This window comes from Canis lupus, chromosome 9 (genome assembly GCF_003254725.2).
Source record: "Canis lupus dingo isolate Sandy chromosome 9, ASM325472v2, whole genome shotgun sequence".
Lineage (NCBI taxonomy): Eukaryota > Metazoa > Chordata > Mammalia > Carnivora > Canidae > Canis > Canis lupus.
In genome coordinates, this window is record NC_064251.1 from 48,659,922 (window position 1) to 48,675,214 (window position 15,293).

The 15,293-nt window shown below is 43.2% G+C and overlaps 1 protein-coding gene across 7 annotated transcripts in view; it reads right to left on the reverse strand.

The window, feature by feature from the left end:
- The window catches only part of SHPK (sedoheptulokinase), a 44,299-nt gene that overhangs the window by 4,449 nt on the left and 24,557 nt on the right, over nt 1-15,293 (reverse strand). For 6 of the 7 annotated variants that reach the window (XM_025476065.3, XM_049114892.1, XM_025476063.3 and 3 more), the window contains 4 exons: nt 11,449-11,632; nt 10,742-10,894; nt 9,573-9,748; nt 4,743-4,943 (listed from right to left, as the gene is read on the reverse strand). In XM_025476065.3, the coding sequence (XP_025331850.1) occupies nt 4,743-4,943; nt 9,573-9,748; nt 10,742-10,894; nt 11,449-11,632 (714 nt within the window). The remainder of the gene's footprint in view (nt 1-4,742; nt 4,944-9,572; nt 9,749-10,741; nt 10,895-11,448; nt 11,633-15,293) is intronic. The other variant, XM_025476062.3, reaches the window with a different exon arrangement.

Consider the following 15,293-nt stretch of genomic DNA (forward strand, 5'->3'; position numbering starts at 1 on the left):
AAACAGAAAAGACCTGTGTGAGTTCATGCACCCTTTGGGATAGTCTGAGACAATACAGAACTCTTAGAGGGCAGGGGTAGATCTACTTGCTGCTCCTCCTCACCATGGCTAGCTGTTTCCTGGCTCAGGGACTCACATAGTCTAGTTAGCTATGCTCTGCTCCAGACATCAGCCAGCTCTCTCACTGCAAACCCCAGCCTAGACTTCAGGGAGAGATCTTGTAAGTGTTGCTGTGAGCCCTAACTATCCCACAACTAAGCATCCCATATCTATGCTCCCAAGGGAGGCAAATGCACACACTGATCAAAAAGCATCATCACAACTACTAGTAGACTTATTAGCAGTGTCAGAAACCCCAGGACCACAGCGCTGATGGCAATCTAGCCCAGCCCTCATCGGAGGTTGAGAACCACCAGTCTAGACCAATGCTTTTCACATTTAAATATGTATATGAATCACTTAGGGATCTTATTAAAAAGCAGTTTCTGACTCAGTGTGCCTGGAGTGGGCCCTAAGATTCTGTAGTTGTTATACACTCCAAGAGGAAGCCAGTGCTGCTGGCCCAAGAACCACATTTTTGAAGTAGAAGGTTCTAGACCAGTGCTTACCAACACTTAAAGGCATAACAATCACCTGAGGAGCTTTTATAAAATGCCTACCCCACCCTACCCCATGGCCAAATCATCAGCATTCTGCAGGCAGGACTAGGACATCAACATTGTTTTTAAAACTTCACAAGTGTTTCCGGTGTGCAGCCAGTGCTGAGAGCTGCCACCCCAGAGTTACCATGAAGTTTCATCAGCAGCACATTTAACTTATACAAACTCAACTATACATACTTGAGGATGTGAGAGAGAGAGAGAGAGAGAGAGAGAGATAATTTAAATTTCATAGTCAAAATGTGATCAGAAAAACTCTAGTTAAATATGCCAGAATCAGGGCACCTGGCTGACTTGGTCAGTAGAGTATGTAACTCTTGATTTCAGGGTGGTGAGTTCAAGCCCCCTATTGAGCATAGGGCCTACTTAAAAAAAAAAAAAAATGCCAGAATGAATATTAGTGTCTTCCCCCACCTTCTAGAAATTCTACTAAAATCTCAGAAAAATCACATGCTTGGTGAATAACCTAGCACATGCATACACATATATAAATCTGTAGGACTAAAGCCTTGGAAAACTGCTGGTTCAAAAGATATGCACATCATATTCCCCTCCTTAGAAGCTGGACCAATACACACTATTACTGCAATGTTTAAGAGGGATTATATCTCCATATCCTAGGATCCCTCATGCATTGAAAACTTCTAAAAAATAGATAAATAATATAAAACCATGAAACTAATGGGGAAAAAGAGAAAGGAAATGAAAAAGAAAAAAATGGATCAAACAGAAAGCTTTCAAATAGAAAAGCTCCATCTGGCTGGCTCAATTGGTAGAGCATGTGATTCTTGAACTCAGAGTCATGAGCTTAAGCCCCACATTGGAAGTAGAGATTACTTAATAAAAAAAACTAAAAAAAAAAAAAAATAGAAAGCAGAGAGACTAGGAGATACAATGATTAAATGCAATGTGGTATCCTGAATTGATTCCTGGAACAGAAAAACGACATTAGTGGAAAACTGTCAAAACCCAAAGAAAGTCTATAGTTAAAAAGAAGAAAACAATGAACAATGTGTTTACATATCCTTGATAAACATTGCCAAAAGAATGTTAAGGAAATGTTAAAATAAAGTGTTCTTCCTCACTGGGAAATATCTGGACCATGAACCCAGCTTCGGGGGGCACCTGAGGGAAGGTGTATACCAGCTGGAGGCCTGAGAGATCTGGTTCTAGACCTGACTCTGCATCTCTTGACTTACCACCTCATCCAAATCTATTGGTGGCGATTAAATGCTATGAGTTGCCAAATATTCACATCATAGGCCTAGAACCACAGACCATCAGAGCTGAAAAAACAGAAAAGGGAAGGGACTTGCCAAGTCCCTTAATGACTTAGGACAGAGCTGAGAACTGAGGCCACTAATTGGGTATACCACTACACTATGCTTATTTAACAAGCAGTTATATCACACTTATTATGGGCCAGACATCATTCTAACTGCTTTGCAATATAACTTATTTGATCCTCGAAGTCCTTTGAGGTAGGTCTAGGATAATCCCTTTTTCAGATGAGGAAAGTGAAGAATAGAGAGGATAAGTAACCTGCCGAAAAGCACAAGGAAGTAGCAGAGCTGGGATTCAAATTCAGGTCACCTGGCTCCAGAGTCCCTGATCTAAACTACATGGGAATCGAACTCCCTGTTTTCTAACTTCTGGAAAATAATGCAAACCTAGGGTACTCTGAATAGAGAGAGAGTTTTATTTTTTTATTTATTTTTTAAAGATTTATTTATTTATTTATGATAGAGAGAGAGAGAGAGAGAGAGAGAGAGAGGCAGAGACACAGGAGGAGGGAAAAGCAGGCTCCATGCCGGGAGCCCAACGTGGGACTTGATCCCGGGACTCCAGGATCGCGTCCTGGGCCAAAGGCAGGCGCTAAACCGCTGAGCCACCCAGGGATCCCTGAGAGTTTTATTTCTATATGTTATGCTTTAATATTTCTATTTCTGGTTAATAAATATAATACCTTTTATCTCACTAAACCTTACTGTATTTGCATCTATATATTTTTTAAGACTTTATTTGTTTATTTATTTATTTATTTATTTATGAAAGAGAGAACACAAGACGGAAGGAGGGGCAGAGGGAGAGAGAGAAGCAGACTCCCCGCTGAGCAGGGAGCTCAATGCAGGGCTCCATCCCAGGAACCTGGGATCGTGACCTGAGCCAAAGGTAGATAGATGGTTGAATGACTGAGCCACCCATGTGCCCCACATCTGTCTATCTACCTATTTATTTATTTTAGAGAGAGAGGGGATGAGCAAAAGGAGAGAGAGAAAGAATCTTGAGCAGACTCCCTGCTAAGCATGGAGCCCGCTGCAGGGCTTGATTCCAAAACCCTTAGATCATGACCTGAGCCCAAATCCAGAGATGGATGCTTAAGCAAGTGAGCCACCTGGTGGCCCTATTTATTTATTTTAGAGAGAGAAAGAGTGCACATGAACAGGAGGAGGGGCAGAGGGAGAGAAAGAGAAAGAATCCTCAAGCCAACTCCATGTCAAGTGTGGAGCCCTAGAGGGGACTCGATTCCAGGGCACCAAGATCATGACCTGAGCTGAAATCAAGAGTGAGATGTTTAACTGAGCCACCTAGGTGCCCTTGCATCTATATATATTTTTTTAATCAAATTATATAATTGTAGAAATTTCACAAAAGTTTAAGTTACATATAATATTAACCTTCAAAGTCCTCAGATACATCTTCAAAATATGTCTTCATATGTCAAATATGTCAAAATATGTCTTCAAAACAAGAACCATGAAAATGAAAAAGACTTCTTTTTGAAAGGATCTTACAAAGAAATCCATCTCTTTCAGGTGTAAAACTAACAGTCACTTTGGTGTAAAGATAAATACTGGTCAACTCTGCCAACAATTGATAGAGCCACCCAGTTAAACCAGTATCTAAACACAGGGCTTGCCTGAAGATTCGTTTTTTTTTTTTTTAAGATTTTATTTTTTTATTCATGAGAGACACAGAGAAAGAGAGAGAGAGAGAGAGAGAGAGAGAGAGAGAGAGAGGCAGAGACATAGGCAGAGGGAGAAGCAGGCTCCATGCAGGGAGCCCGATGTGGAACCGGATCCCCGGTCTCTAGGATCAGGCCCTGGGCTGAAGGCGGCACTAAACCGCTGAGCCACCCAGGCTGCCCTTGCCTGAAGATTCTGATGACTGGTTCTGCATCTTGAAAACCTTCTCTGGCTCAAGGCTAAACAAAATCAGAGTTCTCTTCTTTTAATGAAGCATTCCTGAGGGGATCTCAGCAAAAGGGGCAGAATTCCCTGAAATCCTGACACCCCTGGCCAGCCTGAAAGGACTGATAGGAGTCAGGAACACTTGTCTGCACAACTAGCTCACAACATGAGCTTCCCATGTGTTCTCTCTTGCCTGTGCCTCACCTTGTCACTATGCTCAAAGTTTCCTGGAGTGACCCTATTCAGAGCTCCTACAGGTAGGCCAGTGCATCTAATGAACACAATTTCCCTAGGCCTGCATGGCTGATCAGAAATTTCATTTCTACCTTAAGTGCTTGGAAATGGAACCTCTCCTAGAAGGAGGTTATATATTTCTCTGTAAATGAAGAGCAGAGAAAGGCCCAATCTATTCTATCCTGAAGAAAGCAGGAGGACATCAGATTCCCAGGGATCCTTTCCAAGAAAGGGAGTCAGGAACTACTTGTCAGGAATAAGTGCTATGAGGATCTTATAATACTATAAAATACCAGGAGTCTTTTCATTCATCCATGTTTGATCATTTTATTTTCAGATGTCTGTAGTCATCAGAAGGAAAACCTTGAATGCAAGGGACAGTGACCTACTAACAGAGAAAGTAACCAGTGGGCAGGGGAGAGCCAGGAGACTACTATGACATTCCAAAGTCAAAGGGGGAAGGTGCCCCCTCAGAAAATAATAAGTGACAGCAGCTCAGAAGATGAGAGGAAAGAAGGCTCCAAACCCAGATCCTTAAAGAAGGAAGGAATGTGCTGGAGCCTGAATGGGTCTGACATCATGAATAACACAGGCAGCACAGACACTGCCAATAGGAAGGACAAGCAGAGAATACATCACGGTGTGGGCAACGTCTTACCTAGATCCATCATCCACTGTACCAGCATGTGGACAAACGTGGCCAGCACGTTGCCCCCATTGAGTGATGCTGCCACTGCCAGGTAGGTCCTGTCAAAGTATGGGAAGTAGGTAACAGGAGCTGCAGGGTCTGGAGTCTGCGCCGGCTGGAATCCAGAAGGCATGGAGGTTGCCAACTGAACTGAGGTGCTGATGTTGAGAACTGTGGTCCAAGGAAAGCAGAAGTTAGGCCTGGCTGCCTGGCTCAGGCATCATAGGTCACAAAGGGCAAGGGAGAGTATGCTGATTTAAAAAATACATCTTCCACTTGATGGGCTGAGCACTGGGTGTTATACTATATGTTGGCAAATTGAACTTCAATAAAAAAAATAATTTAAGAAATTTTTAAAATTTTTAAAAATTAAAAACAAAATAAAATTTTAAAATATGTCTTCAAAGGGATCCCTGGGTGGCGCAGTGGTTTAGCGCCTGCCTTTGGCCCAGGGCGCAATCCTGGAGACCTGGGATCGAATCCCACGTCGGGCTCCCGGTGCATGGAGCCTGCTTCTCCCTCTGCCTTTGTCTCTGCCTCTCTCTGTGTGTGTCTCTTATGAATAAATAAATAAAATCTTAAAAAAATAAAAAAATAAAAATAAATACGTCTTCAAATTCTTTAAGACTCCTTTCAGGAGGTAGAGCCTTATTCCCCCCACTGCCTGAGTTTGGGCTGGCCTGGGGGACTTGCCTCTGATGAGGAAAATAAAGCAGAAGTGACCCTGTGTGATTCTGGGGCCCAAGTCATAAAAGGCACTGAAGCTTCTGTCTCAGATCACTTGCTCTGGGGAAAGGCAGGCACCAGGTCATGAGCAGCCCTGCAGGGAGGGCCATGTGGCAAAAAAAAACTGAGGCCTCCTGACAAAAGCCCCAGGAATGAGCTGAGAAGCTGATCCACAGGCCTGGTCAAGCCTTTGGATGACTGCAGTCCCAGCAGAGCAACAGTGTGATTGTAATTTCATGAGAGACCTTGAACCAGACCATCCAGCCACACCCAGATTCCCAATTCTCAGAAACTATGAGAGATAATAAATGTTTGCTGTTTTAGGCTACTAAGTATGGGAGTGATTTGTTACACAGTAATTTACAAGGATTTGCAGCCCAAGTATTTGACTTTCTGGGGAGGTCTCATTCATTTTCAGCAAGTGCCACCTCCTTCTCACAACCATGGTGTTTTTCTTAACCTCCCTCTATCAGCAGGAAAAAAGCTCCCAGACTCAGTACAGAGGGGATGATTTTCTCCTCTATTTGAGGCCAGGGCCTGTGGACTGACTATTCCAGAAGTCTCTTCTCTTCCGTTTCTCACAAGACCAGGCCAAAAAGCCTGTTCTTCTCAGTCTGTTGGGGTCTAAAATAACTGAGGTCAGCATGTAACTTTCCTATCTATAGAAGGTTAGAGGCAAGGAGGCTGAAAACAAGTCTCAGAAAGCCAATAATCTCTACTGTCTGCCACATCAAGCCTTTCACCATGACTTTTTTTTTTTAAGATTTTATTTATTTATTCATGAGAGACAGAGGGAGAGAGAGAGAGAAAGAAAGAGAGAGAGAGAGAGAGAGAGGCAGGCTCCATGCAGGGAGCCTGACATGGGACTCGATCCCAGGTCTCCAGGATCATGCCCTGAGCTGAAGGCGGCGCTAAACCGCTGAGCCACTGGGGCTGCCCCTTTCACCATGACTCTTTACCAGAAACAATATGCACTCATTTCAAGGATGGAGAGGCCAACCAACTTTGCCCATGGACACAACAAAAGAGCACAGCCAGCAGCCCCAATCTGGAACCAGAGACTACAACCAGCTCAGTGAAGAGGGAACCTAATTCTTACTTTTTCCCATTTGAATAGCCCTCACTTACTGTACGGAAAGCACATTTACATCCAGGTACAGGACAGTCCTCTGTCAAGGAACAGCCTACAATTTGAAAACCACCAGGATAGAAAAAAAAAGAGCCAGGTTCTTTACAGGCACCATCCCAGTATGTCACCAAAACTGTCCACGAGAAACATTTCATTGCCCTCATTTTGGATGATAACAAGGGCTCAGGAAGAAAAGCAACCTATCCAAGGTCATACCAGAAGAAGAAGAGGGCTAAATGCTAACCCAGGCCAGTAGGCTGGACTCCAAAGCCCACATGAGTTCCCTGACATTCACACTTTGAGATGAAAGGCTATAAGGCAAGAAATGGTATATTGGGAAAATTAAAAGTCACAGAATAAATTTAGCATATTTTCCTGGAGCATTGATTTTAGTTGAAAATTTGGGAGAAAAGGTTTTGAACAATTTTTGGCCTTAAAAGATTTTAACACATGTATGTGCAAACAAAATTGGCAGAATTTCACTTTTCCCTTACAGCTAATTTTGAATTAGGAGGAATTACTACCCAAAATAAGACAAAAACAGTCCTTGAAATGTTATTTCCTAAGGACATCATAAAATAGGAATAAACTGCATAGAGAAGGCTGGTCAGAATTTTTTTTAACTCAGGGTTGAATTGTTGTAGTTCTAACTGATGGAAGAAAAAAGATCTGGTAACAAAGAACTCAGGTAAGGGGATCCCTGGGTGGCTCAGCGGTTTCGCACCTGCCTTTGGCCCAGGGCGCGATCCTGGAGTCCTGGGATCAAGTCCCACGTTGGGCTCCCGGCATGGAGCCTGCTTCTCCCTCTGCCTGTGTCTCTGCCTCTCTCTCTCTCTCTCTCTCTCTCTCTCTATGTCTATCATAAATAAATAAAAATAAATCTTTAAAAAAAAAAAAAGAACTCAGGTAAGATGAATGCATTCCCCATTCCCCTTGATAACGAGGAGGGGCTCTCCAGAGTGGACCTACTCAGCCAGGCTTCCATGAGGATAAAATGAAACCCCCATTCTGCAACTACCCTGCTTGGGCAGGCAGGCCCCACTTCTCCCCTAGCCCAGGGAGGGGCAAATGTGCTCCATGAGCTAAGAACGGCTTTTACATTTTGTTTATATAATACTTATTGAGATATAATTCACCATAAAAAGCAAACTTTTAAAGGGTATAATTCAGTTGTTTTTACATTTTGTTTACATAATACCTATTGGGATATAATTCACCATAAAAAGCAAACTTTTAAAGTGGTTTTCAGTGGTTTTTAGTATGTTCATGATTGTACAACCATCACCACTATCTAATTTTAAAATGTTTTCATTACCCCAAAAAGAAAGCTTGTATCAAAAAAAAAAAGAAAAGAAAAAAGAAAGAAAGCTTGTATCCATTAGTACTCACTGCTCCCGTGGCCCCCAGCTTTCCATCTCTATGGATTTGCCTGTTCTGAACCTTTCTTAGGAATGGAACTGTACAGCACGTGGCCTTCTGGAACTGGCTTCTTTCATTCCTCTCTTTTACTCCCAAGTGTGGCATTTTAGCTATGTGGATAGATCACATTTTAAAAATCTATTTATCAGTTGGTGTGTATTTGGACTGTTTCTACTTTTTGAATTATGAATTATTATACATAATGCTGCTAAGAACATCTGTTTGAAGTGTTTCTGTGGACATGTGTTTCCAGTTCTCTTGGGTGTGCACCTGGGAGCGGAACTGCTGGGTCACATGGTAAGTCCGTGTTTAACTTCTGAGGAACTGTTGAGTTTTCCGAAAGGGCTGCAGCATTTTCAAATCCAAGTGGCATGTTCTTACATTTTTATTTTTTTTATTTTTTTTTAAAACAATTTTTTTAAATTTTTATTTATTTATGATAGTCACACAGAGAGAGAGAGAGAGAGAGAGAGAGGCAGAGACACAGGCAGAGGGAGAAGCAGGCTCCATGCACCGGGAGCCCGACGTGGGATTCGATCCTAGGTCTCCAGGATCGCGCCCTGGGCCAAAGGCAGGCGCTAAACCGCTGCGCCACCCAGGGATCCCATGTTCTTACATTTTTAAATGGTTGAGAAGAAATCAAAAGGAGAAGAAAATTTCATGACACATGAAAATTCTATGAAATTCACATTTTAGCATCTATAAATGAAGTTTTATTGAAACACAGCTATAGGGGCAGCCCCAGGTGGCCCAGCGGTTTAGCGCCGCCTTCAGCCTGGAGTGTGATCCTGGAGACCCGGGATCAAGTCCCACATCAGACTCCCTGCATGGAGCCTGCTTCTCCCTCTGCCTGTGTCTCTTCCTCTCTCTCTCTGTGTCTGTCATGAATAAATAAATAAAATCTAAGAAAGGAAAGAAAAGAAAGAAAAGAAAGAAAGAAAGCTATAACCCTATTCATTCATTTATGTATTGGCTATGGCTGCTTCCATACCCCAACAGAGTTGAGTTGTTATGACAGAAACTATATGTCTTACAAAACCTAAAATATTTACTATCTGGCCCTTTACCGAAAAGTTTACCAAGCCCTTCCCTAGCCTGCGGCCTCCACCTCACTGTGACTCTCTTACACCAAATACAGAAAGACTCTACACTTCTAATCAGATCGGATGGAACTTTCATTGACGAACACACAATAACAAACACCCTAATCTACTCATCTATTTTTTTAGTCATGGAGTTATACAGAAATCAGCCAACTAGAGAGAATCATTTCCTTTACCTGGCCCTAAAGAGGAAAAGCACAGACTGTGGTCAAGGACCAAACTTCCCCTGTTGGGTTGTAAATCCCTAGAGGAGGGGCTTCACTTGGAGGAATGAGGTGGGAAACATGTTTTTCCATGTTTACAGAATAACAATCAACAGAGTGCTGAGGCTGCTGGTTACATATGCCCCTTGGGCTCTCACACAGAGCTGGAGCTTAGGAGGCACCAGCAGAAGTCTGAGGGGCAAACAAAAGAAAGACTTACCTGCATCTGTCCTTTTGGCCATACAGGAATACACGGAGGCCTGTAAATCACCCAAGGCCACGCCCACCGGTGTCCCCTTTGGGATTTCAAACCAGGCACGGGAAGTTCTGCCTGCCACACTGCCGGCCTCAGCGATGTCTGGGAGCAGGTGGACAGGAAAGCCTGAGGCCCTCAATCTGCAATCCAGAAATGGGCAGTGCACTTACTCAGAGCTGGATTTTTTTTGGTCTTTGTTGTTTCCAGGAAACTCAATGAAGGAAAGCACTATAGGGTACACATACGAGAAGGGAGGTTAGAATCCAGTGTTTTCACAGAGGGCCTCTTTGGCTTTTTTAAACCATAAGAAACAGACTTGCATTTTTTAAAAAGTAAACACTGGCTTTCAAAAGCATGGCATTGGCCTTCCCAGAAGAAGACAATCAGTTCAAGCCGGAGTGATCAGGAGAATTAGATAGGAACCAGATATCATTTCCACCCAGCCTCCTATGTTTGAAAGACACACAAATACTCTACAAAGCAGGCGGGGTGGGGGTGGGGGGTCAGAGTTTCAGCACAAAGTCACAGTTGGTTATAGCACAGGCCAAACCAAAGTCAAACCCCTCAGTTTCCTGAATACCAACTGCATTCATCACTCAGGGTTAGTAAACATGGGGCTGTTTTTATAAAACATGCTTAGAAAGTCCTTTACCTGAACTACCACATGCATTTTGGTTTTTTTACAGAGCTCAGAATTTGGACCCTGAAGGAAGTGAACTTAGAGGGCACTGGATTTCTGGATCTGAAAAGGCAAATGAATCCTTAAAAAGAACTTTTAAAAGACATCCCTCAAAACTACTACTTTCATTTCTTAAGCTTATTTTAAATTTTCTTACACTGAAAGCTGTTCTTTGAAATCTTCAGGCTAGGTCCAAGTCACAGAGTACTGGGGAGGCCAACCTAGGTCTGGGCCAATGTGGAGGAGCAGGACAGCATGGTGTAAGGGGTACCCCCTCCAAGGGTTCACTCACAGCCAGGCCCACCCATGCCTGGTGACTGGAATAGGCTGATAAGACAATTCCTGGCCTCTTGGAATCCTCCACTATTATTCCCAAATTGGAAAGCACCACTATATCTCTCACATTAGAGCTTCTGGCCTTTAGCCTAGAGTCAGCCTGCAAGGATATACTCACATCTCTAAGTTCCAGCTTTGGCTCTGAGTGTTGAAATATCCCCAGCTAGCAGCATTCTGGTCGCACATCAGGGATCTTGGCAAGCCACACAGCATGGCAACCACATAGTCATGGATGGTGCCAGCAGCATCGTAGGACTTCAGCAACTCTGGGCTAGTTTTCATATCAAAAACAATTCACAGTAGTCTAATAATAACTTGAAAGCATATACTATACCCAGCTGCAGGCAGTGGACTAGATGTGGCATAAGCTGGGTGGGAGCAAGCACCCCACGTCGTGGCTCCACAACAGCTGAATCTCCCAGGGTGAGGGCCTCCCAGCCACTCAAAGCAAAGCTGGCTGGAGTCCGCCTTAGGGGAGTGGTCTCAGGGAAGGCAGCACCATGCTTGAGAAAGCAGGATATTGGCCATTCTTAGCAGCTCTGACCCCACCATGAACCTACACACAACCCCTTTGCAAGTACCTTGCTCTCTCAGCCTCTTTCTTTCCCCCTCTGATTTAGAATCAGATAACCAACAAAGAGCCTTCTGAGAAGTTAAGCAGTTCTAGACCAAGTCTAGGTCTTGCGACCACATCCTTTGCCAGGCCACCTCGCTGAGGGATATTCCAGCAGGTGGAGTGATGTGGACTGGCTGGAGATATAGCCCTCTGGCCACTCTCATTTCCCTGGAAATGCAGCACCCAATTCCAAAATCAGTTGTCCGTACCTATTCTTCAAAAGCCAGAAGATGGTTGCACAGCCAAATCCTGAGGCCACACTGAGATGGGACTCTGGCTGGGGCAAAGAAGCTAGGAACCCGCTGCTACACCGGCCATCCTGCCATGTGACCAGGTGGCTCACGGCTCCAGGCTCAAACACAGGAGAAACTCTTCCCTCTCTCCATTCACAACCTGGAACAAAGGCGATTATCAAAAACAGAGTAAAGAACAACTGACCAGCAGCAACATGTCCTTGAGACCACTCTGCTAGGGAGGTTACAGCATGACTTTATCACCTATGATAATGCTTCATTCACACACATGTGTTCTGATATCAGGGCACCTGGGATCTACCACCAATGGCTGTGTGACTCTGGCCAAGTCACCTACTCCCTCCATTCATTCCACTTCTATGTTCCCTTTAATTCCTGTTTTTTTTTTTTAAGATTTTATTTATTTATTCATGAGAGACATACAAGAGAGGTAGAGACACAGTAAGAGGGAGAAGCGGGCTCCCCATGGGGAGCCCGATGCATGACTCGATCCCAGGACCCCAGGATCAAGACCTGAGCTAAAGGCAGACGCTCAACCACTGAGCCACCCAAGTGCCCCCCCCCACTTAATTCCTTTTTTTAAAGTTGATATTATATCCCCTCCCACCCTGTAAGAAAAGAAATTTGGTACGCCTTCAAGTCCCCTAGTCTCTGTCCTTCCAACCCTTATCACGATGATATTACCTATACTTGATTCCAGATGATGATGGATATATTTCCTCTTTTCCTTTGGTCCTAGGTAATTGATTTTTAGATATCGAACTTTACTCAGGAATCTGGCCATCTTTACTTATCTCACTTATCTCTGGAAATCTTCTGGATTTTTTTCTCTGCTCTTATTTAAATATTTTACCCAAAACTAGTTCCAGATAGTTTGTTCTATGACAAAATATCTAAAGGCCTATATGGCTCAAAATATTTTTTCATATCCTTGTATTTGAAGGACAGTTGTAATATTCTAGGTTCTAAGTTCTTTTTCTTCAATACTTAAAAACACTTTGTATATTTGTAATAGATTACCACAAATCCTTGCTACTCCTTCCATTAAGGGATAGAGTCTAAGTCCTCTTTCCTTATCTATGCTGGCTGTGATGATTTGCTTGACCAAGAGAATGTAGGTGGAGTGAAATCCTAGGACTCCTAAGGTTAGGTCAAAGAAGCCTTGCAGCTCTCACCAGAGCCTCCTAGAGTACTCACTCTGGAGGACGCCAGCCACTCTACTTTGTATCATCTACTTCTACAGGCAGATTGAGCTACTCTACATGGGGTTGACAGAGGTTGCTCTGGGGGAGCAAATCTGTCCCACTACCCTGAGGCTGCCATACATGGAGAACTCACATGCAGGAATCTAGGAGGCCATCCTCAGCTGAGTCTAGACTTCCAGGCTTCCCCATGAAGGCATCAGGCATTGAATAGAGCCACTCTTGAATCCTTCAGACCAGTCTACTAGATGAATACCACTAAGCAACCTCTGTCAACCCCATGTAGAGTAGCTCAGTCAGATTGTAGAAGTAGATCATACAAGATATGATAAAATCCAGAAAGGGAGACAGAACATAAAGACTCCTCAGAAAGGGAGACAGAACATAAAGACTCCTAACTCTGGGAAACGAACTAGGGGTGGTGGAAGGGGAGGAGGGCGGGGGTTGGGGGTGAATGGGTGACGGGCACTGAGGGTGGCACTTGACGGGATGAGCACTGGGTGCTATTCTGTATGTTGGTAAATTGAACACCAATAAAAATAAATTTATTATAAAAAAAAGATATGATAAAATCGTTGCTGTTTTAAGTCACTGGGTTTTGGAGGTAGTTTGTTATGCAACAATAAAGTACCAATATACAGGACGCCTGGGTGGCTCAGTGGTTGAGCAACTGCCTTTGGCTCAGGCTGTGATCTCGGAGGTTCCCAAGATCAAGTCCCATATCAGGCTCCCCGCAGGGAGTCTGCTTCTCCCTCTGCCTATGTCTCTGCCTCTCTCTGTGTGTCTTTCATGAGTATATAAATATAAAATCTTTAAAAAAAAAAAAAGAACCAAAATACTATTCCATTGCATTTTTACATAGAATGTTGCTGTTGAAAAATATCTAGTTAAATGCTTCTAATTCTTTCATATAGAATCTGGTCTTTCATTCTGTAAGCTTTTGGAATTTTGTCTGAAATCCTTAAAAGCTCACTACATCTAGCTGTGAGGTTTTCCTGCTCTCTCTTCTTTAACATTCCATGGGCCCCTTTGGTCTGGACAGTTAAATTTTGTTTTATCGATTATGATAAATTTTCTCCATTAATTCTCCAAATATTTCCTCCTCTACCACTTTTATTTTTCCTTTTCTGGATCTCCCATTATTCAGACACTAGTGCTTCGATTTGTATCTTCAGTATGTCTTACTTTTTGTTTTATATTTTCTATTTCCTTTTCTTCTTTCTTCCTTCTGAGAGATTTCCTAAATTTGCCTCTTTCATTCTCTAACTTGTTCTGAAGTTCTATCCATTCTGCTATTAATCTCATCTATTACATTCTTTATTTCAACTATTATATTTTTATACCTAATATTTCTGCTTGGTTCTTTTTATGTTTTCTTCTTAATGTTTCTTGCTAATATTCTCCTTTCCTTTTTTTTAATATTTTATTTATTTATTCATGAGGGACACAGAGAGAAAGAGGCAGAGACACAGGCAGAGGGAGAACCAGGCTCCATGCAGGGACCCTGATGAGGAAATCGATCCTGGGGCTCCAGAATCATGCCCTGGGCCAAAGGCAGGTGCTAAACCACTGAGCCACCCAGGGATCCCCAATATTCTCCTTTCATATATATTTTAGTATGTATATCAGGCTAATTTTAAATTCTTAGACTATATATTCTAATAGTTCTGCTTCTGAAAGAATCTCCATCTGGGGTGCCTGGGTGGCTCCAAGAGCATCCAACTCTTGGTTTCACCTCAGGTCATGATCTCATAGGTCATGGGACCAAGCCCCACATTGGGCTCTGAGCTCAGCAGCGAATCTGCTTGAAGATTCTCTCCATCTGCCCCACTCATGCTTGTATGTGCTCTCTCTCTCTCACAAATAAATTTTAAAATATATCTTAAAAAAAAAATCTCCATCAAATCACTCAGCACAATGTCTTTCTTATGAAATAGCTGTGAACCTCAAATATCTTAATTGTCTTGGTCCATGAACTCATTTTGTCCTGGGAGTATTGGCTACTCTGTCAGGCAGTGTAAATGAGCTAGACCTCAGTCCCTGTCAGCCCCAAAGGGTCAGGGGAGGATGGATAAGACCTGGGGTGGATCCATAGCTAACCCATACCATCTTGCAAAACACCTCCTCAGGTCAGGGATTCCATTCTGCCCCCCAGAATGGAACAATGTTTTGAGAGTCCTTAGATTATAGGTCACCAGCCCTGTGATTTGGGGAGAGTGATTTGCTTTGATTTTATTCCTGAAGACACCTGAATTGCTTTGGGTATGGGGAAAGGTTCTGCTTGTCCCAAAGCCATGACAATCCAGGGGAACCAGCAGTTCCCCCCTGATTTATCCCCACAGGCAAGGCAGTTTGCTTCTTGCCTCAGATCCAAACCATCAATCCACATACACCAACTCAAAATAGCCTCATCACCCTCAGTTCTCTCACAGTGTTCTCCCCTTGCTTTGATGTTTTTCTCTTATGATTCTTTTGAAACCAGTCATGGGGGAGAGAGCCACCAGTCAAGCTCGCTCAGCATTTTGGTAGCAACTGTATCTGGAAGTCCAGAAGTAGAGGACACTTATAACTGTTTCCTGGGTCCTGGTATCTCGTTGT